Here is a 22,089-nt window from a genome sequence, read left to right on the forward strand (position 1 = left end):
CTCATTATGCCCTCACAGAAATCTGAGTACCAGCTGGCTGGCATGGTCTCCTGAGGTCTGAATCCCAGCTCTGTGGGATCTTCTCAACTGAATTCTTCTCTGAATTCCTGAGGCCACAGCACCGGACAGGCTGTGCCCCCTTCTCAGGGGTTTGTTTACGAGCTGTGGAGTCTTTCTTCTAAACTTCTCAGGTACCAGGGACCAAACTCCCCAGATGTCTGGCTCCGAACTCTGCAGTACCTCTCCCTCAAGCTTCTAAATTCTGTGACTTCCAACTCTTCCCTTGTTCCTACACCCGGAAGGAGGCAACTGCTTCCTGCCATCGCCACCACTGTGGTTATTTTCCACTGGAATTTCATAGCATAAAGACCTCTTTATAAATTACACCATTCTTTTAATATCTTATATGTCTCATTCCACTCAGGCTATTTTAACTTTTCTATCTACTTTCTCTTATCCCTACATTTTCGGAGACTGTCCATAAGGGCTAAGTTATAAATGAGTGTCAGGGCTTATGACACGGAGAAGATCGAGAGTAACCTTCATGGTTCTTATGTTTGTTTCACTTTGCCCGAGGGGCACTGTTTCGGGGAAGATTAGCAACTCCCGTATCTCTCATAATTTGGGGGGAAATTAGACCCTAGGACGCTGTTTCCTTGTCTATAAAACACAACTCACAGAGCTAATGTAGACACCTAAGGAAATACTTCTGTGGAAGCACTTAGTAATCGTAAGTGCTGTAACACATTTGTTTTTACCCGTGACCAGCTCTTACTAGATGCTGAACTGTACTGAAAATCAGTTAAAAAAATAAAACAATAAAAAAAGAGTGGGCCTCTGTGTTTCCCATTCAGCTCAACCCCGATCCGCAGTCTACATACCAAAGATCCCTTTTGCCAACGAGACAGAGGCCATTTATTAACATACGGCAAATACTGTTTATTGCAGACTTTCCAGCTGACTCATGTGAAAAAGGCACTATGAAAATTAATGAATCTAGATAATCTCTCTAAATGGATTTATGTTAAAATATACAACATTCTTACATAACATCTGTTTTATATATGTGAAATAATATAACATTTAATGACAAAAATCGTGTTTCCAAAAATAACATTTGTTGAAGGTTAAGTATCTTTCTTTTCTCTATCTAGAATCTTTCACAGGATTAAAATATGCGTAAATTAAGTGTTTCTTATTACCAGAAAAACTTGACACAGATACACAGATAAAATGGCCCCAATTATCCATTTAACTACTCATATCAATATTCAGAACTGAGGCCTTCATTAAGCAAAATACTGTAATGCACACCAATGCGGGCTACTTTCTGGGACACATTTTTGACTGCATCTGACCTCTTTTCCACTTGTGCTTTCTCATATAGAAGAACACAACATAGATAATAAGCAGAATATAAACTAAATCAAAATACAGGCTATACAAGGAATTGTGATCAACAGAGCCATGACAAATAAATTGTCTTGGGAATGCTCCATGGGTTCATATTTGCATGTCCAAGGCCTTGTTGTATTTTGCAGTTCATTAAGTGTTTTGATTTTTTTAAAAAAACTCTTGGCATTAAGAACTTTAAATAAATCTGAACAGTCTATCATTGAGTACGTCAAAGAAGAGACCTAAGTAAGCAGAGGCTGGCCTCAAGTAAGCTACACTCTGAATGACAGACACCAGCGTCATGGGCAAAACTGAAATTACTTAGATTTTAAATCATGGGCAATATCTTTGTTTTGCTGCAGTAAATAAATTAACCGCTGTCAAAAGATGCCTGCTTACACACTGAGATGGGGATGAAATAATTTATCCAATAAGAGAAACCTCACCTTGGTAAAGCAGGCAACATACTTCCCAAGGGCAAAACATCTACTTAAAATTAGCCGGTTTTAATAAAAATAACGGGCCAGGAAACAAGTCCTCTGCTTACTTATGTTTGCATTGTTTCTTTATGGCGATAACTTAAGTATTCCGAGACATAAGAATCTGACATTCCCTTCATGGCTTCTTAAAACAAAGCACGTTGGAATAATGCCACAAATTTAAGTGGAGTTTAAAAACAAATTAGTGACTGCTTCCCTCATCAAAAGACTCCACTCCTGAATCACTAGCAGCGGCACTGATTTTTTCCTGTCGTCTTCGCATGATTTCTTGCAACTCGGAGCTGCCGCTGTTATCCTGAAAAATAAACACGGTTCAGACAAGACGGTTACGGGTTGATGCAGGCTGCGGGTCATGTAATGAAACGGTTCAGGGTAAGAGTCCTTTGTTTTTCTCCTAATACCTCTTGGGGAAAACTGAAGGCTGCCCTTCATATAAAGTGATGCTTCTGGACTTCACCAATACATCCCATTAATCATTTTTTCATTTATGAGGTGTCTTAAGGCAATTCATTCACCATGCCTTTCACTTGGACATGATAAAGATAAATCAATAATGTATGTGGAATGCTCCAGATTCCCCTGGAGAAATAAGATATGTGCACAATAAGCATAATAAGATGGTAAATTATCAAAGAACCCTCAAGTCAAGCAAGATATTCATCTGCCCTTAGGGGATTCTAAATTCGGCTCCAAGACTGGGCTCAGGGTACACCGAGCTCCCTTCAGAATACAGGAAGGCTCTGACCCTCTGACCTCACGTCAGCTTTTCTCCTTGCCACGCTCTATCTACCATCCTTGTGCACCCTCCTTATTCTGCTCTTATCAGTGGAAGCTTCTGACAACCCAGGTGACTCATCTAAAAGATGGACTAGGTGCAAGAGAAGGGTGTGGTGAGAGGGCAGCTGAGGAAGATGAAGAACCCCCATTCACATCCAGAGGAACGGAAGTGAGAGACCAAGAAGTGGGTGGTGAGGGGAAGTACAATCTGACACAAAGGAATTCAGAAGTTTTGGAACCTTCTATCATACCCTTGAGAAGGAAATTTATACACTCTCAATAAAGCTAAAATGGTAAAAAAAAAAAAAAAAACCTGCCTCAGAAAAGATACAATCCTTATTCATATTCAATATTACAGAATGCCTAATACAGAACACACCCAAGATCCACCCAATAAGGAACTCCCAAGATCAATGTTCTAGGAAACATCTCCAAGGAAATAAAATTTCTCCTGAGAGTGGTTGCAGGGTTGCATGCACGAAGCTATTTCACTCTGACTTATTTCACTGTTGAATTTAGAGGGTATACATGCTAGAGAGAATTATGTATCAATTTTACTCCAAAGCCAATATCCTCTCATTTGAGTCAAAGTATAATTTCATGAAAGCTATTAAGAGCTATGAGATAGAACAGTCTGAAACTACTCCCCTTACACAGCCCATTTTAAGAAGAGTAGGGTACAGGAAGCTTAAGGATATTCAATCTAGAAAACACCTCCTCTCCCCCTTTCCTGCCGACAGCTATGACAAAATAATTACTCTTCAGCACTCTTTCTTTTCAATGATTCCTACTTAATATTTTCCGTCTGACAATTTAGATATACAACAAGACCAAAGACCCACAGCCAGGGTTTTAAGACCTTGTAATCACTAGCTTACTAGAATCTCCAAACTACGTATTAAGAACAGGCAAAAGAGTTCTGGCCTCACTCAGAAGTAAATGTCCATGATTGTGTCAAAATTTAAATTCTTACAGAAGTAGTTAATGCATATAAAATGAGAACATTAGGCTTTTCATTAAATGTCCAAAAGCATATGCTCCAAGCTTCATGTTACAGGAGCATTTATGATAAATTAATCTCCCTGCAAATGGTCACTGCTGGTCTCCAATGATCAATTACAGAAGCGGAGTCAAATTTAATTCAGCTCTGTATGAAAGGGAAATTGACCACTATGGACTTAAACAGCTCATTTCAGAGCTTCCAATTTGCAGTCCACACTCTCGATCAATGCAGACAAACACCGACTTAGGTTGACAAGCCATACCTCTAATGCCGCTTTTTGTACAGTGATTTGGCTAAAGACTCTGGACCCTTCAGGGCAGACTGTCCTCAGTTCCTCTTTGTTGAGAGAGAAAAGTTGTGCACCGTTTAATACTCCAAGACTACTGACAGTCCTGAAAAGCACAGAAGAAAGAAAAATACAGCGTTAAAAATATTACCTAGATAGGGGTACCTAGGTGGCTCAGTAGGTTACGTGTCCCACTCTTCATTTTGGATCGGGTCATGATCTTGGAGTCATGGGATGGAGGCCAGCGTTGGGCTCCACACTGGGCACTGAGTCGGCTTGGGATTCTCTCTCTCCCTCTGCCCCCCCACCCGCCCAGTTCATGCTCTCCCTCTCTCTCTCTAAAATATATATATATACACACGCACACAATCTAAATAAAACAAAGGAAAGAAGTTTCTGGTCCTGCCATAACCTCTCTTTTCTAAGTGTTCCATATGGTGAAACTCTTATAAAATGGTACTAGAGTGCCTATTCAGGGCCGTGACAAGGGATCTTCATGATGATGGCCCTGAGGCTACAAAAGATGATAATGGAACCGACTGTATTTACTGTCATTATTGTTGAGTACCGATTCCCTAAAATATGGTGTTTTATAGGGGAACAGGTAACTTTCTAGTAACCAGGCAACTGACTAACCAATGTATCTCATTTTTCAGTCACGTGGGTATATGAGCTTATAAAATTCTCTAAATATGTATGATTGAAATAGTTCCTTGTATCAAATACACATAAAATATTTTCAAATTTTTAGACTGTAGATAAGTAGAACTGTTGCCACGGGTTTACTACGGGAAAAGCTCTATTAGGTTATAATCTATGATAGGTAATTTATCTATTTTTCAGTTGGCTGAGGATCCATATCCTACAGCAGAATGTTCTTCCATATGCCCTCTAAGGTCTGGGCAGTCCAGCTAAACTTAGTCCTACCCTTTGTAACCAGATGAGGGGGAAAGGAGGCTAACTCCTCAAAGCTACTGACAGTTTGCCTAAGGGACTGAGGAGAAGTAGACATTAGCAATTAGGACACAGGGTAACAGCAAATTATAGTTATTTCTGCTTCTTCCTTTTTTTTTTTTTTTTTTTTAAAGATTTTATTTATTTATTTGACAGAGAGAGAGACAGCCAGCAAGAGAGGGAACACAAGCAGGGGGAGTGGGAGAGGAAGAAGCAGGCTCATAGCGGAAGAGCCTGACGTGGGGCTCGATCCCATAACGCCGGGATCACACCCTGAGCCGAAGGCAGACACTTAACCGCTGTGCCACCCAGGCGCCCCCTTTTTTTTTTTTTTAGCTATAAGTATCTATAGTTATTTCCTGAGCATGGAACAAAGGCAGTCTGGGCTCCCGAAATGTTTAAATGATGACATGTTAGCGACCAAACTCAAAATAAGGCATATATTACATATAGAAATGCAAAGTATTCCCGGAGACTTACACAGGGCTGAACCCCTTTGACTGTAACCACATCTTCACATCTTCTGGTGTGGATTCGTACGTGATATTGACAACTGGCACGTTCTGCCGTGGCACGTGGAACTTCTTCTGGGCGGCACTGCGACCGATGGTCAGTCTGTGGATGAGCTCATCCTGCACTTCCTCCATCTGAGATTTCCTTCCTACACACCAACGCGGAGCAGGTTATTTTTGAAAACCCCTAACACGTGTCACTCTCTCTAGAACCCCAACGCCCCGAATCCTTTGACCCCAAAAGGACTTCTAATCTAGTGTTCCTACCATCCTTCCTCACTTTCATCCTCACCCAGGACAAACTCCACGATCAATTATTAAAATCACTCCTTGGCTCTTCTCCTCTCTCTTCATTGTAGTCACTTGGCAAAAGCCCAACCCGTGTTAAATCGAACTTTCTGCTTATTCTGCACCTGCGCAGTGAGTACACACCACAATGCTGAATGATCTCCTGTTAAATTCATGAATATGAACCTCAACCAGGCTGCTGTTTCCTGACAATCGTACTGCGTTTCCTTAGGTCCATGGTCTCAAGTGGGGGAAATTTTGACCCCAAGCAAATCTGCCAATGGCTGGAGACGCTTTCCATGGCACAGTTAGAGGGGAGGAGGAGAAAGGATGCCAACTATTGTGTTGCGGGCAGAGGCCTGGGCTGCACAGAACATTCTACTATGCACACGTCAGTCTCCCACCACAGAGAACTATCCAGCCCCGTGTCAACATGGCTCAGGTGGAGAATCTGCCCTAGACCAAATAACTGCCTGCTGTTAGACAAGTATTTACTCTCTTCTTTCTCTGCCAACCTCCAGCACTCATTCCCCAATTCTCACCCTGAACTGATGACCTCACTTTCCTAATGTCGAATAAAGAAGTTGGAAGAGAACCTCCGTAAATTCCCTCAGCGGTTTTCCTCACCTACCAGCACGTTCCCCATGCACTCTGCCTTCTTTCTCCTCCTTTCTTTCTATCTTCCCTTCCTCTCCCCCCTCCCTCCCTCCCTCCCTCCCTCCATTATGGATCAACTGTTTCCACGCTCCTAAGGCCCAGCCCTCTACATGTGCCCTAGATCCCATGTCCTCTGTCTATTTAAATACTTCAACAGTAATTTCTCCTCTATTTATCTAGGTTATCCATTTTCCTCTTTTACTGAATCATTTCATCAGCATACAAACACACTATTATGTTGTTATTGTTCCTCTCCCTTTTAAGCCCTTTCTTGACCCCATGTTCCTCCCAGCTACTGCCCATTTCTCTGCTCCCCTTTTAGTAAAAGGCCATGAAAAGCTGTCTATACTAGCTGACTCCCATTCTTGTTCTCCAATTTTCTTCTTGAATTCATGGCTAAAAAAGAGGCTTTGGGCCCCATCCCTCCACTACATTTTGCTAAACTACTGTGGTCAGTTCCCAGTCAGTCTCATTTAACCTACTGGCAATATATGAAGAAGGTGAAAGAACATTCCTTAGAATGCCTTCTTCCTTTGACCTCTAGGACACCACACTCACCTGATTTTCCTCCCGTCTCCCTGGCCTCTCCTTCTCAGTATCCTTTTCTGATTCTTCTCTTCCCCCTAGTAATTCACGTTGAAGCAACCCAGGGCACAATCCTTGGACCTCTCCTCTGCCTGAACTCACTCCATTAATGGTCCCGGCGCCATTTAAAAGCTGATGACTCCCAAAATTATTTCTCCAGTCAGACTGTTCCTCAGAACTCTGGACCCATATACGCCAACTGTCTACTTGATAGATTCATTTAGATGGCTATTAGGTGGCTCAAACAGAATGTTGTCCAAATCTGAACCGCTTATCTTCTTCCTGAAGTTTGCTTTTATGCTTTACTTCCCCACTCGGGTAATGGTCATTCCATTTCTTCAGTGTCTCTGGCGAAATGCCATGGAGCTCTGCTAGACTCCCCTTTGTCCTCTATTACATCCACTCCATCAGCAAACGCTTAGTCCTAGCATCAGAATACACCCCAAATCCAACCCCTTCACTCCATTTTTTTCCGTGACTAGTTCGGTCTGAGCCACTGGCCTATTCACAGGTTGCCTTCCGTCTACTCTCGACCACTGCAGCCCTGGCTCTTCTTCCTGTTTTCAATAGAACAGCTAACATGGTCTTTATACACTGCAACTCTTCTGCTCCAGACTAAGTACTCCCAGTAAAAGGTCTCAGGTGACCACTTTCTGAGGTAACTCTACTGCTCTCGGAGCCCTCTGCTCTATCTCAGAATGGCTTCCTTGGTGCTCTTGAAATTTAAGACCTCTGCCTGGAATGCTTTTACCCCACGAATCCACTTGGCTCATTCTTCCCCTCCTTCAGATTTTCCATATTTAAAATTGCAACCCTCTCCCCAACGGCACTTCCTACCCACATGGCTTTATTATTCTCCAGAACCACTTATAATATTCTCTATCAACTCAATCATTTATTTATCTCCTTTCATCAAAATATATACCTGAAGAGAAAATGGATTTGTGCCTGCTTCGGTTGCTTCACCTGAAATCCCTAGAACAGGGTAGGGATTTAATAAATACTCACTGAATAAATGAATGACTGAGGCATCCTGCTGACTTTTTTAGGGAGAGAGACTTTGAAAAGCATCATATACAAACCCCTGAAAGAAACAGCTAAGAGAATGGAGGCCACAAGAGGAGAAATGATCTGTCAAAATCACATTATTAATTAGCAGAATTTAGTTAGAACTGGATTTCCTGACTTTCAGTTCACGGTTTCTAATTTTTTCATGGCTTAGGTATTCCAGAAACCTGGAGAAGTCAAAAGACAGAGACAGGAGAAATGAAGGGCGAGAGGGAGAAATGAACGACGGGGGCTAGAGAGGGTGAGAGGGAACATTACTGACTGGCTCATTTCAGTAATACACAGCACGCACTTTAGCTTTTGTTAAGTCACCGCAACAAACGGCCACACAGAACAAGAGCATGTCTCAAAGGGAAGAAGCATCGCCACACTAGAAGATTTATTTTCTTAGCTACTAACTTAGCCACGGCAAGATCATCTCTAGTCCACAGCATGAGCTTCCACGGGAGTACAAAAACCTCTTCGGCTGTGCTCCTCCTTCGGGTTTCCATTTGCAATGTTCTAGCACAGTAAAGAACCGGACTGACTTTACACCTCTTTCTGAAATAACACTTCTGATTACAAAAGATTAAGCCCAAATAAAAGGACTAACATTTCAAAGGAAGTGGAAGAAATGCAAAATACCTAAAGCACTGATATCTTCAAAAGTGATAAAAGGAGAACCTTTTTGAATCTTGCGATAAACCAATTTGAATAGCTTAGAGGACCCCCGGCTCCACGCAGCCAGTTGAAGAGGCAACCCTAGTCATTCCAGCAAAAGAATTGTCCTTGTCTCACCCTTGCTACCTGCTAAATTTTAAAAAACAGGCATGTTGACTTTTTTTCCTTGTTTATTTTCCTTGTTTTATATTCCTTGTTTTCCTTTTTTTTTTGAGTATTCACTTTCCAGTTCCTTCCATTTTATTTTTATCAGAAGTCTAGGCAGTAAGCAGAGAATGTAGGAAGCATAAAAGGCTTATTTTGAGAGAAATCTGGCTATTGACAAATATACATTTAAATATGTTTGTCTGGTTTTACAAGACCGCTGAGAAGCCCCCACATTCATTCAGAAAAACTGTTCTCCAAAAACGTGCTCAGGAAAAAGCTATCATGAAAATAAGTGCTTTATAGAAAGAAATATACTTATTTAACATGAAACTATGCTTCTGAGATATCTTTAAAAGGGAACTTTGTGTAGGTAAATGCAATTTTTATTATTGTAAAGAAACGAGTACAGATGTTAATTTGGAGAGAGATGTCTATATTTTATATACCAATGTCACCCTTTTATTTATGAAAAACAGATTCAAAAAGGATGAGTCACAATTATCAGGAGAGTTCTCTATCTTTAAAGTATTCAAACTATGCCTCTTTCCCATTAGGTTATTCTTAGTTTCTTAGACTAGGACAAAGAACAAGCTGTCCCAACCCACAGACTGTTCCAAATGGGGACTAGATGCCTATGAACTCTGACCTAGGCCTGGAAGGAGCGTCACAGTGTCAAAGACTACTGTGCTGACGTATCAAAGGAGGGAAATGTTATAAACTTGTGGTAAAAATGAAAAAAAGAAGAGTCATTTATGAGAGGGAAATTTTCCTTAGGGAAATCAATAAAAATATTTACAGAACTTTCTCATCTCAAAACTATGTTTTTAAGTGTCTTTGAAAAAAAATAAAAGCATCTTTTAAAAACATACACAAACATTTGAAAAAAATTAGTAGATCATACTTCCACACACACATTCTCACACACGGTTGTTTCTGCTGCACAGTTAATCATTTCTCTAAAGCTGCACTTTTCCATTCCTTTTTGGTAAGGTTGGGATATGGCTAAGAAGGTGGTAAATCAGCTCTACTTTAGGGAAGAAAGTAACATATAAAAGTAGGCTGATGCTTATTGCATTTAGCCAGAATTTCTAGAATAACTAAACAATAATATACATCTCTTCTTTTAAATTTTTTTAAAAAATTTATCAAGAATGACCACAACTGAAGAGATGTGGCTATGATTTACTGAGATAAGAAAAATGTCAGATGAAAATGGGAGTAAAAGGTTCGGTAATTTAGTTTTGAATCTGATCATCCAATCTCAGCTTTAGAGTTAATATCAGGGGATGCCTCGGTGGCTCAGTACATTGAGCGGCTGACTCTTGGTTTCAGCTCAGGTCATGATCTCAGGGTCCTGAGATCGAGGCCCACCAAGGCTCTGTGCTCAGCAGGGAGTCTGCTGGAGATTCTCTCTGCCCCTCTCTCTCTGCCCCTCCCCCCCAAAATAAATAAATATACCTTTAAAAAAATAAAGTTAATAGTTCAGTACTTGTATTTGAATGGCAGAGATGAGATTTGATATGAAGACAAATTTGGGAGTCATTCCTTCTCTACCAATATGGACAATATTAAAAGAAATGGAAATAGATTGATCACTGACAGTAAAAGTAAGTTTATATGGAGGGAAGAATCCAGAACTGAGCCCTAGGAGAAGCCACACTGAAAGAACGAAAGACACCCTTTGTACATTCGCACACACACACATACTGAAGAAATACCTTCCTGGCCCTCGTTTTCCAAGAATTTTTACATGTCCAGTAGAGGAAGAGCCAAGTCATCTTATAATACTTCTACAAACATAATTTGAAGAGTAAATAATAAGAAAAAATATCTTAGAATTACCTTCAATTTTCAAATTACCTACAATGCTGTTCAACAGTACAAACAAGGATAATCCAAACTTTGCCACAGTGTCTTTTCTTTTAGCTTTTTAAAATCTGGTTTTCACAGAAATCATTCATGTAACAAATCAAACTTAATGTTACGAACATATAAAGTTGAAGTCTAAATCAAATAAAACCTGAATTTGGAGGGCAAATTTGACACTGGTATTGGCAGGTTGATTGCATTAAGCTGGTATGAGTATGTGTGTGGGGCAAATATGAGGAAGGGGAGCGGGAAAACGATGATGACATTGATGATGATAGCGGCAAATATTTGGACTGCTTAGTATGTGTCATACTGGTCAAAATCAGTCAGAGTTTTTCAACCTCAGCATCACTGACATTTTGGACCAGATAATTCTGTTGGGGGGGGACCGATCTGTTCATTGTAGGATGTTGCTAAACACCTGTGCGATGCCAGTAGCGTCCACCCGACTGTGACCAAACGTCCCTCCAGACAATACCAAATGTTCCCTGCAGGAAGGGGGCACAACTGTCTCTGGGTGAGAATGACTGATCTAAATGATTTCTACGTATTATAACCTCATTAAATCCTCACAATTATCCTATGAAGAAGATGCGATGATTTCCCCCCACATTTCAGACCCTGAAGTACAGAGAGGATTATTAAATTGTTGAAGGTCAATGGCCATCAGTGGTGTTTCACTCTACAAACTCAAGTACGTCTGGCAGCACAGTCTGCATTCAACCCCCACAATATACTGGAATATGTGTAGAAACATACACAATAAAACAGAGAGTGGAGAGAACTTCCTGTTTCTTAGAATGACTTGAAGGACAAGAAACTGGATGAAAGACTCTGCAATCTATGAAGTCCTGTGCAAGTATAAAGGCCCACTATTTATATTTAATAGTGTTTAATACCAGTAGAACTAACAACATTTTACTTAGCAGTGCTTTTAATTCACAGATGAAACTGCACATTGTTGGCTCCCTGGGAAACTTACGATCCACGGAAAGTTGTTTGTGTCTCTGGTTATCTCGCACAATGCTGCCGCCACTGTCGCTGGAGCTGCTGTTCTGACGGGTTACATTGGCCGGGACCTTTGGCACAGAAACAGGGGCTGGAGTAGAAGGAGGAAGCGGGACGGGAACAGGAGCCGGTGTTGGAGGAGGTGATGGAGCAGAGGGAGTATCCGTTGGTCTGGGACCATACTCCATCCTTTGTTTCTATAAAGACAAATAATTCATGTGAAATTGCAAAAATATAAAACCTAGGCTAGGAAAATGGTGTATACCTCGACAGGATATTGTTGGCTGTTTATTTGTAGACTTACCTGCAAATCCATAGCACACACCCACCCCCTCCAATCCTATATGATACAATGATCATTAAAAATCATCTTTTAAATATTCTCCATCATGTGTTCAAATTCAAAATGTAAATTAAGAAGTCAAAAAGATACACCAATAGCAAATAGTAGTATAATAATAGTAATAAATGTCAAAAAATAAAATTTGAACTTGGAATCACACAAGACCAGGGTAGGTCAAAAGATTTCTGATTATTTTTTAATTTCCATCAATATTAACGTCTAATTGCACTGGAAGTTTAAAATATCAATAACATAAAGCATTACTTACTCTTTAGTTTAAAAGTATGCTACATTAAATAATATTTAATTATGCTGTTTCCATGTAGTTTGTTAAGAAAAAGGGTACTATCTCAGTAGATAAAAGGACTACGCTTAAAAATAAATAATTTTTAAATGCTGTTAATTTTTTCAAGTCATAACGCTTTCTGCCATCGTCTTCATGTCAACTTATAAAAATCAGAAACTTTCCATGTTAAACAGGAATGCTGTGGGGCAGGTGGTGGTTAGTAACAGTATGGTCTTTAAATGTTCATGACTGCGACTTGAAAACAGCTATTGAAAAAAGTCCACGTGAAAATTTGCTTTTAAAAAGCTGAATATGTTAAAATACACAATAACTTTCAGTAATTTTTTAAATCATGATTGTTAGGCTATTAGAAAACTGTATTTTTGTATATTCCCCATTAAACTACACAGAAGAGTTAAAACTTTATAAACGCAATGATTTTAACTAATAGATAAGTGCATTATAACAAGTTACAAATTCTCAAAAGGCAGTTTTTGGGTTGTTTTGTTTTGGTTTGTTTTTGGTGTTTTTTGGTAGAATCTAAGATACAGAACAATGATTTATAATTTAGGCAAAGTTTAGATACTGCACCGGCACAATTTTAATTATGCTAAAATTCAAGATTAGCAGAAAAAACTTGCAGAGGCAGGCCTTTTGGTAATCTGGTCCTTTGGTTAGAACAGTATTTACTTTTAATTCCTAAATTGGCCCAAATATAAGGTGACATTGATTTTAGAAGAAGCCTCCCCGATTTCCACAGAGATGAAAAACGTAAAAATACACAACACACACACCATTTTAAAATTAAATCATTACTAAAAACATAACAAAACAAACAAAAACCAACCGAAAATCACAGTTGCCTTCACAGCAAATGCGTAACACCTGTGGAAACCGGTGTAGGAAGAAACCCTGGTTCTTCTCTTTCTTGAAAGACTACCACTCACCAGCCAGCGGGGTGAAGAAGGTGGGAAGGGAATAAAGCAGACAGGAAAAGAGAAGTGAAAGAAGGGTCTGTAATGCTACTAGATACTGGAGAGAGGAGGCCAGAAGGGGGAAGGGAATGGGGGGGAAGGAATAGAGGGTAAGATTCATAAGAGCTCTCCATGAAGTTAGACGGGACAGAAAGAGAGACTGCTGACCCTCTCAGCACTGGAGGCCTAAAAACATTCCTAATATATTCAATAATAGAGTTTCATTATTATTATTTCCCACAAAACAATATTCCTATATTTGGGCCAATAAGATATTTAAAAGCAACCAAAATACAGCAAATATCACCAAAATGTTATACTTAGCACACACCAAAGTCCTATCATTAATGTACATGCAATGTTCCCTCGACAAGAATATCCTTTGCATGTAATTCCATAAAGGGTTAGTGAATTCTCTCAGTAGGATCTCAAAAGTGTCAGTTTAAATTACTGCTCTTAAAGCTTAAACAAACAAAAAATGCTATCAGCCCTGCTCTCCATGACGTGATTCATATCTCCTGCTCCTAAAAACCAGAGTGGCTAGTGTTTTGCTATCCATCAAATAATACTGTGAAGAATGGGCTACGCTGTGTGTGACTGTCCCCATCGAGCCTGAAACAGGCTCACCAAATCTCGTGCCTCATCTCATCCATCTGGCATTGCTGGATCGTGCAACCTGAGCTGTATAACCAAACAGAGCAAGGGGCTTAAGACATACGTATTTGATTAAAGAGAAACCATATGAAAACTTGTCATGAATTTGCTTGCATATGTTCCCCTTTTCTTGGTCCTTTCTTCCTGCCTCATGTTTTCAACCCGTGGAATGAAAAGGGGGAGAAGCGTTGCCTCGAATCATTAGAACCTGACCTGAAACCCCAACCAAGGCAGCTTGTCTGTGGAAACTGACTGGTCATTCTTGGTGCGGAGGAACCAGAGCCCGTATTGGCTCCTGAAACCACTATTCTGTGGCCTTCCCAATCTCCTTCACGCTCCTGTACCTACCACCCAGCTACTGCTCCTGCCTTCATGATTTGTCTCGTGGTCAGTTTTGCCTGGGGGTGGATCCAAATCGATGGCTCCCCAATATACAGGAAGTCTTGCAGAGCAGAACTACACCCTGAACTCTCCTCTCCCGAACCACGTGCTGAAGCTCTAAATCCTTCCCCCCCAACATCTTGACCAAACTCTTCCTGGTTTGCCCGGGACTTTCCCAGTATTAGCACTGAAAGTCCCACGTCCTTAAACCCCTCCGTGGTGAGCACACCAGCATGACTGGTCACCTATATGGACCAACTTCTGTGGGACTGTCGCCCTCTTAACTCTTGCCTTTTATCTCCCAGAAATATATTTAACGTTCTGTTTTTAAAAAAAATCTTTGTCTTTGGTTTCTCTGAAAGGAGTCAGAATTACTAGACCCCATGGCAAATCTACTTTCTTATCGATAATTAAGGCAGAATGAGTCACTTTTCTTTAGCCACTTAAGCTGAAATTCTCTAGGATTAAAGAAAGTTATGTAGAGATAAGCTCCTGATTTGTGCAAGATACTGCTCCAGAGGGGAAGTTATGCAAGCAAGCCTGACAAAGCCGATGAAATGAAACTGTTCTTAAAAATTTAACCTACACGTTTTTCCTCTAAATTTGGTTTCTTTGGAACTCTGCAGTGGGGAAAAAAAAAGGCACAGCTGGAACATTTGGAGGGTGTTAAGTTCAGAAACTGAATCCAAGAAATGATATTAAAAAGAAGTGCCATGAGGGAACAAATGTGGGTTACCTCTGACAGCTCGCCAAGTAATTGCTATTAGGAAAATGGAGCAAATCACATCAAATGAGAAAATTAACACAGGAGATGGAACTATAATAAAATCAGATACAATTCACATCAAGTATCAGAACGCGTGAGCAAATTAGTTGTTGACAGTAAGATTACCTGCCCACAAATCAACCAGTGAAGGTGCTTGTAAATATATAATTTCCAATATCCTTCTCTAGCCATGGAAAACGAATTATATAGAATCACGCTACAGTGTAAACAGTATGGAGTACTTCAGTAACTATTTGTATATTAGAGTACTGTGTTTTTAAAATATTAAGATAGGTTCATTTTATTCTGATAGCTTATAAAGAATACAATTAGAGCAGATTAAATATAAGGCTAATTCCTGTTTAAAAGCTGACTTTACAAAAGGAAATATATATCATGGTGTGTTTTAGTGAGCTTTAGATTTAAACTTGTAAGCAGTGTAAAACACAATCTATCTATCTATCTATCTAGAGAGAGAGAGAGAGAGAGGGAGAGGGAGAAGACTATTCAAATTATTACAAGAAATACTTGGGAAAATGTCAACACATGAGGCAGAGTAAAAAGCATCCTTATCTAAAAACCATGCCTCTAATTAAAGATGAATAGAATGTTCTGAGATTAATTTTAAAAAACACATTTTAAAAAACTGAATATTATCAGGAAGCTGGTCTGCTGGAATGAATATGAAAACATCTTTAGTAAAATGGTCACTGTCTGTCTAGCAGTATCTGAATTATCTGGACTGAGCTTGAAAAACAGAGCATTCATAACACGGGGTGAAATTAGTACTGCCAGTGGTTTAAAACTCACCCGCGGGAAATATTTCCGTTTCTAATTTAGGGCTATTTAAACATGCATAGAAAAAAATACCAGAAGTTTATATCTAGACTGGACTGTGGAGATGGTGAAAGTTGTCAACCCCCTCCATTTCACAGCTGAGCAAACTAGAGCACAGAAAAATAAAATGCTTTAATATCACGCAGCTAGTTAGTGACAGAACCAGGACTAGAATCCTGGACTATCAATATCCAGATTGGGGCCTTTTCCGCACTATCGCAGTATCTCTTCCTAGGAAACAAAGACGGGAAACTTTCTGTTTAATTCACAGGACCGTAATGACCAGATAATCCTAATTATTTGTTCCTTGGCAGGTAAGAGTAGCTACAATATTTAATAAGCACACAGACTTAATAATTAATGATAAATGAAAGACGTCTTCAGTGAAGCCTTTGAGTGCACCAGAAATAACAGCAGGGAGGGGTTAGTTTCTGTTCTCATAGAGCAAGAGAGTCTACGTGGGCAAAAAGGTACTGTGAACAGTCACAGTGCCAGAGGTCTGGCAATCAAGTCAAAAGAAATATCAGGGGGGCGCCTGGGTGGCACAGTCGTTGAGCGTCTGCCTTCGGCTCAGGGCGTGATCCCAGCGTTCTAGGATCGAGCCCCACATCAGGCTCCTCCCCTGAGAGCCTACTTCTTCCTCTCCCACTCCCCCTGCTTGTGTTCCCTCTCTCGCTGGCTGTCTCTGTCAAATAAATAAATAAATAAAATCTTAAAAAAAAAAAAAAAGGAAATATCAGGAAACTTTATGTGGCAAGTAGATTCCAGATGGGGAGAAAGCACCCTGGATATCGACCTGTTGCCCAGCTAAACTACAACCAAGTCCTAGAATGCTCTACAACACAGTTTTTATCAACAGGTATGTCATTTATCTTCATTTCTCCACAATCTCTCACAAGCACCCACTTCCTTTTCCCTGTGGCTTCATTAAATCTTTTTTTCATGTTCCCTATCTTTCATAAATTCTTCATGACCTCCCTCCTTTTTATTTTTAAAATTTTGTGGAACCCATGGGGGAAACACATTAGGTGGGAATGGCAGTCTTTACAGAGCTGTTAAAAATCACTCCAACTGTGAGGATATTAAACAACCCAGACTCTCAGGGACACGAGGTGGCAGTTCAACACCTACAGACTTGTGCTGCCAGCTGCCAGCATGCCCGCTATCAGAAGAGACTCTCCAACCCACACTAGGTGAACAACCACAGCAAGGGCTGCTCCTGCGCCCCCGCCCAGGGACCGCCATTAGTCTTCACAGGAAACACGGGGGTGTGAAAAAGGAAGAGTCATAACCCTGTGCATTTTTAAAACGTTGGTGGCTTATAGGTGTTCCAGGGAACAGTTTACAGCTAACTCCCTTATTCCCACCATCCACAAAATGCCGACTTTCTAAGTAAACTGTGTACCTTGGATTATTTTCCTAAATGATGAAAACAGTGAAAGAACTGATGAAATCCAAGGAATTGATGGGTAAGGCAGAAATCCCATTCTGAGGATGGTAACTATCAGATTAACTTTTGTCACAGTACAATGCATGGTAAAGCTGTTCTGAGAAAATGTTCCTGAAGCAATCGTGTAGTGAAAACCATATGTATATACAACATGAGAAAACAATCTTTTCTAAGCCTGACTCCCCACGGGCTCTGAATCCAGAGTTCGGGGTCCCAGTTCGGGCTTCTCGCAGCTGTCTAACTGCGGGTGACTTACTTTTTCATACCCTAGTTTCTTCATATATAAAATGTGCCTGGCTTCATAAGACTTGCTGTGGGAATTAAACGAATACTGGTGAAGTCCTTAAGCAATGCCTGGCCCATAGCATGAGCACTGACCACTGGCCGTCTCTACTTTGGAGGTAATACCATTGCTGTCTGTGGATGTGAACGGAGCTAAAGCAATCCATCACTACGTATCTTTCTGCAGCACAGTACAGGGATCTAAAACGTTTTTGCAAGATGTGGTTTCTTTAAATCCCTTCAAAATTTTGATCTCAGTGAATAGAAGATACCAGGGGGAAAGTGTGTCATCCATTTCTGAGGGGAGAGAGGGTCACTGCTCGTAATACTCTAAGCACAAAGGAGCAAAGCCTGGCAGACGGTTGGAGGTTCCGATTCCAGACGGCAGGCTTTTAACGGAGGATGTGCTCAGTGCTAGGCTTTCTGTCTTCCTTTTCATCAAATGCAAGCTCCTGGCACTCAATAAATATTTGGGAGGTGAATGAATGAAGCGATAAATAAGACAGAATTGCTTCTGGTGTGTCTGTAATCCAGTGGAGTTCTGTAAGCCTAGGGGGTTAGGGTCACTGCAATCTACACTTACGGTGGTACCTTTATTATCATTTCGAAATAAGCCACAGAGTTTTTCTTTAGATATTTTAGGTAAAGGTGACTGATAACACTGTTATTACAGATAGAAAATGACTGGCATATATTTCTAAGGATGCTCTTCTTTTCCAGCTTACTTTAGTCATTCTGTGTGTGTTTGTTACAAATGCCTTGAGAAGAGGAATTCTTTTAGAGTAGGATTTATGCCAGATAGCAGATTGTCAAGCCTACTTATTAACACTTTACAAGATTTTGGTGGTTTTGTTGGGCTCAGCCCAAAGTTTTCAGGAGCTGTTAGAAAAGAAACTGTTTTTAATAAAACCTTTTAAAAGTAGGGCTCTTAACCTAAACTCACAAACACACACACACACACACACACACACACAGCTTCTATAAGATTTCTACATGCATCACTGTATTCAGAGCTGCATCCAGGAATTTTTAGAAGACTGTCAGATAGTGTTGAAAAGTTCAAAAGGAAACAGCCCAAACAGGGAATAACCACACACATTTCTATTTACATAAAGTAGCAAAACAAATCCCTGAAACTTGTGAGCACTTAAAAAATTTCTCGGTTGTGCCAAAGTTGACAAAAATATAAGATGAGGCTCTGTTCAAGAAAAGAGGGATAGATTTTATGCTCTCAAAAAGGACTCTACTTACCTAGGATATGTATTAATAGTTTTGTTTCCGTTTTAAACAGAAGCAACCATTAAACAAACGTAAACTGATAGCTCAGGCCAAGAGTCAGAATTGAAGATAAAGACAAGACTGCACGTAAACAGGCAAAGGTAAAAGAGGTTAAATTCATTAGGAAATCTCAGGCAGGAGAAAAGACTTAAAATTGATATTATTTGCAAGTTTTAGGGATTGTATCAGATTTGCTTATTCTTAGCACCAGTACACACACACACACAGAGCCCACACACAAACTTGAATAATTGTTTTTTAACTCAAAAATATAAACCTTGGCTTCTGTTCATAGGCAGCATCTAGGGATCTTGTTTGTGAACAGTGTTTCTTATAGATTCTCACAAGCTAATTGCTAAAAACATTCCAGAAGTTCGAAGGGTATACACTGTTTCACCATTTTAGGTACACACTCTTTCACACTGTTTACGGCATTTGGTCTAAATCTCTACAGGAAAGAATGTAAAGAACTGGCATTTATAAACCAGGCAGGAGCCTAAGTTATGTCAGGTAACCACATCTCAAAATCAGAAAAGAATTTAGGAAAGAAAAAGGTATTCAGACTAAGTTAGAAAATGCACTTCAAAAATCCACAGGAAATGGAGCAGACCGTACCTTGAATAACTCAAACTCCTTCTTTGGCATCAACAGCTAATGACAAATGATGAACATTAATTAAGCACATAATACATACACACATCGGACCAGCCAAAACAAGCACAGCAAACAGAGTTTCCACAGATATCACTTTATCAGGATATGTAAATTGTACACGAATTCTTTATTTTCAAAGTTTGCTTGACTCTTGAATTCTAATGAGGCCAAAAGTCCCACTAGATAAGTACAGGACCCGCGCTCTACTCGAATGCCATGAGGAGCCAAAAGTAACTAAGTGAAAGGTCGTGGCAGTAGGAGTATGATTGCAATTCTAGGTTTGGACAATCTGTGTCTTACTGAGCCTAGACCTGGCACGAAAATTTAACTGTGTATTTATTCTATATAGCTTCTACTCAAATCTATGATGTTCTTATGGGGTCAGTTGTGATCTGTTGCTCAAGATTCTGAGAATTAAAATAATTCTTGCTGGGGGCATGATATAGAAGCCACCACAGCTTCATAGGCTGTGCAGGAGCTGGTCCCTCCATTCGGCCTCTGCTAGCAGAGCAGACTCCAGAGATCCTGTCACAGGTCGAAAATCCCCAGGGTTTAACAGTGAGTGAGTTCAGAAGTTGGGGTGAAAGAGATACCCAGGGTCACCAAAGTCCTAAAAATGTAGTGTATCACTCAAAACTTATTTAGGATCAAGGAGAGAGAGCCTGAACTACCTACCCTATATCATAAGTGTATTTTAATCATAAAATCAAGATAGGAAGACGCATGCGTTAGTGTCAGGTGAGAAGAGTACAAGTTCAAGGTTAGTCAGTGGTGGAACATTTAAGAGAATGAGGGCAAAGGATGGTAGAGATGGGCTGCTGGATACTCCAGCCACTGTCACAGTCCCACCCTCTATCAGGAGGAAGCTCCTGGATAGGAAGGCTCTGGGCAAGAGTGAAGAGGCAGAAATACTACTCTCCACATGTCAGAAGCATTGTAGGGTGGGGGGAAAATAGCATTCAGAGAAACAGTCACTTACTGGCAAATATTTTGAGCAATTTTCTGAAGAAATAAATCAGAAAAAAATATATATATAATTCTTCCCTATATCTCTCACCACTGCCCCTCAAGTACCCTACGAAAAAACTATACAAATTATACAGCAAATTAAGTCCCAAAATGATTAATACACAACAGGTATTAAAATCCCACTGAAAAGTGATGAATTTGAAAGTTTATAAAAGTTAAATTTTTGCTAAAAAATCATAAATACCTGTATGGTATGTGTGTAAGGTGGATCAGCACGCCCTAATCCTGACTCTGGAGGTCTCACAATATCCAAAATGTTATTTGGCACAAATCCAGAGTCTCCACTCACATTTCGAACCTTCCACCATTGCTTCCTATCATCCAGGATCTGTCATCATGCAAAAAGATAAAGGCATCATTCCATACCAAAACCAATCTATGGAAGAAATTCAAGAAACTCTTTTCACTTCTAATAAACAGACTTACTATCAACATATTGTGGGTTGAATGATTTCCAGGAGTTACACTAATAATCACTAGTATAGGACAGGTATGGAACCACCGTGATCATTTTCTGAGGTCCTCATTACCTACCAAGAATGTTTAACTATTTGCATTATCTGAAGTACTTATAGATGACTAAGATGACTTGCTTGGAAAGGAGGACAAAGTAAGACAAGAAATCCAACCTCTGTCCTCCACCCCCTCCCCCAGAAAAAGCCAACAAACAAAAAATAAAGCAGCTCCCCTCTAAATAGATCCAGGCACCTATAATATACTTTCATCCTTGATAAAATAAAATAACACTGAAGAATAATTTCTTGACTTCTGCATTTCTTTGAGGAAGGTTCAGATATACATCAAAAGAGGAATACAATAAATCCATTTTATTAAGAGTATAAAAAAGGTAAAATCCTATTACCTCTAAAATATCATCCTTTAGAACTGAGAGCTCACTGTTGTTCCTTGCCACAAAGTCGTACTTGGATTTGGCATATTTCTTGGGTTGTGCTTTGAGTGGATCATAATTTCTATAAAAAGAAAGAGAAATTATCATTCAGCTAGCTCTTCCTAAAGGCTGAAAACAGAAGTAAAACATTAAGGCAAGCTAATTCCTACCAGAAAATATTCTGACAAATTATTTCAAGAGTAGTTTAGCTTATCACATTTCATAGAATATGAGAACTAAAAAAAACTTTGGTGTTCTTACTACTAAAATGAGCGAACTATGGCAAGGGCAAAAATAAATAATGCAAAATCACAAGGTTAGTGGGTACTAAGCCGAAACTAGAATGCAAATCTATGAACTCCTTGTCCATGAAATATACTGGGGTATTGCTTTGTTAATTAGCATTTCTACCATGGAGGAACTAGGACAAAGATCACTGTTAGCATTTTTTATAAAATTAAAGGAGACTGAAGATAATCTCCATGGTGGTAATTTAAATTATATGTTGATTTCACTAACTCAAGCAATGTCTTCAATTCATATTTAAAAATTATGAC

At 39.8% G+C, this 22,089-nt stretch overlaps 1 protein-coding gene across 6 annotated transcripts in view; it reads right to left on the reverse strand.

Moving 5' to 3' along the window:
- Positions 1–914: 914 nt before the first annotated feature.
- EPS8 (epidermal growth factor receptor pathway substrate 8) overlaps positions 915–22,089 on the reverse strand; it is a 174,553-nt gene continuing 153,378 nt past the window's right edge. For all 6 annotated transcript variants that reach the window (XM_048216889.2, XM_026502349.4, XM_057318903.1 and 3 more), the window contains 6 exons: positions 21,506–21,614; positions 20,828–20,971; positions 11,684–11,906; positions 5,396–5,576; positions 3,938–4,067; positions 915–2,190 (listed from right to left, as the gene is read on the reverse strand). In XM_048216889.2, the coding sequence (XP_048072846.1) occupies positions 2,077–2,190; positions 3,938–4,067; positions 5,396–5,576; positions 11,684–11,906; positions 20,828–20,971; positions 21,506–21,614 (901 nt within the window). In that variant the 3' untranslated portion in view covers positions 915–2,076. The remainder of the gene's footprint in view (positions 2,191–3,937; positions 4,068–5,395; positions 5,577–11,683; positions 11,907–20,827; positions 20,972–21,505; positions 21,615–22,089) is intronic.

The sequence above is a fragment of the Ursus arctos genome, unplaced genomic scaffold (genome assembly GCF_023065955.2).
Source record: "Ursus arctos isolate Adak ecotype North America unplaced genomic scaffold, UrsArc2.0 scaffold_26, whole genome shotgun sequence".
Classification (NCBI taxonomy): Eukaryota; Metazoa; Chordata; class Mammalia; order Carnivora; family Ursidae; genus Ursus; species Ursus arctos.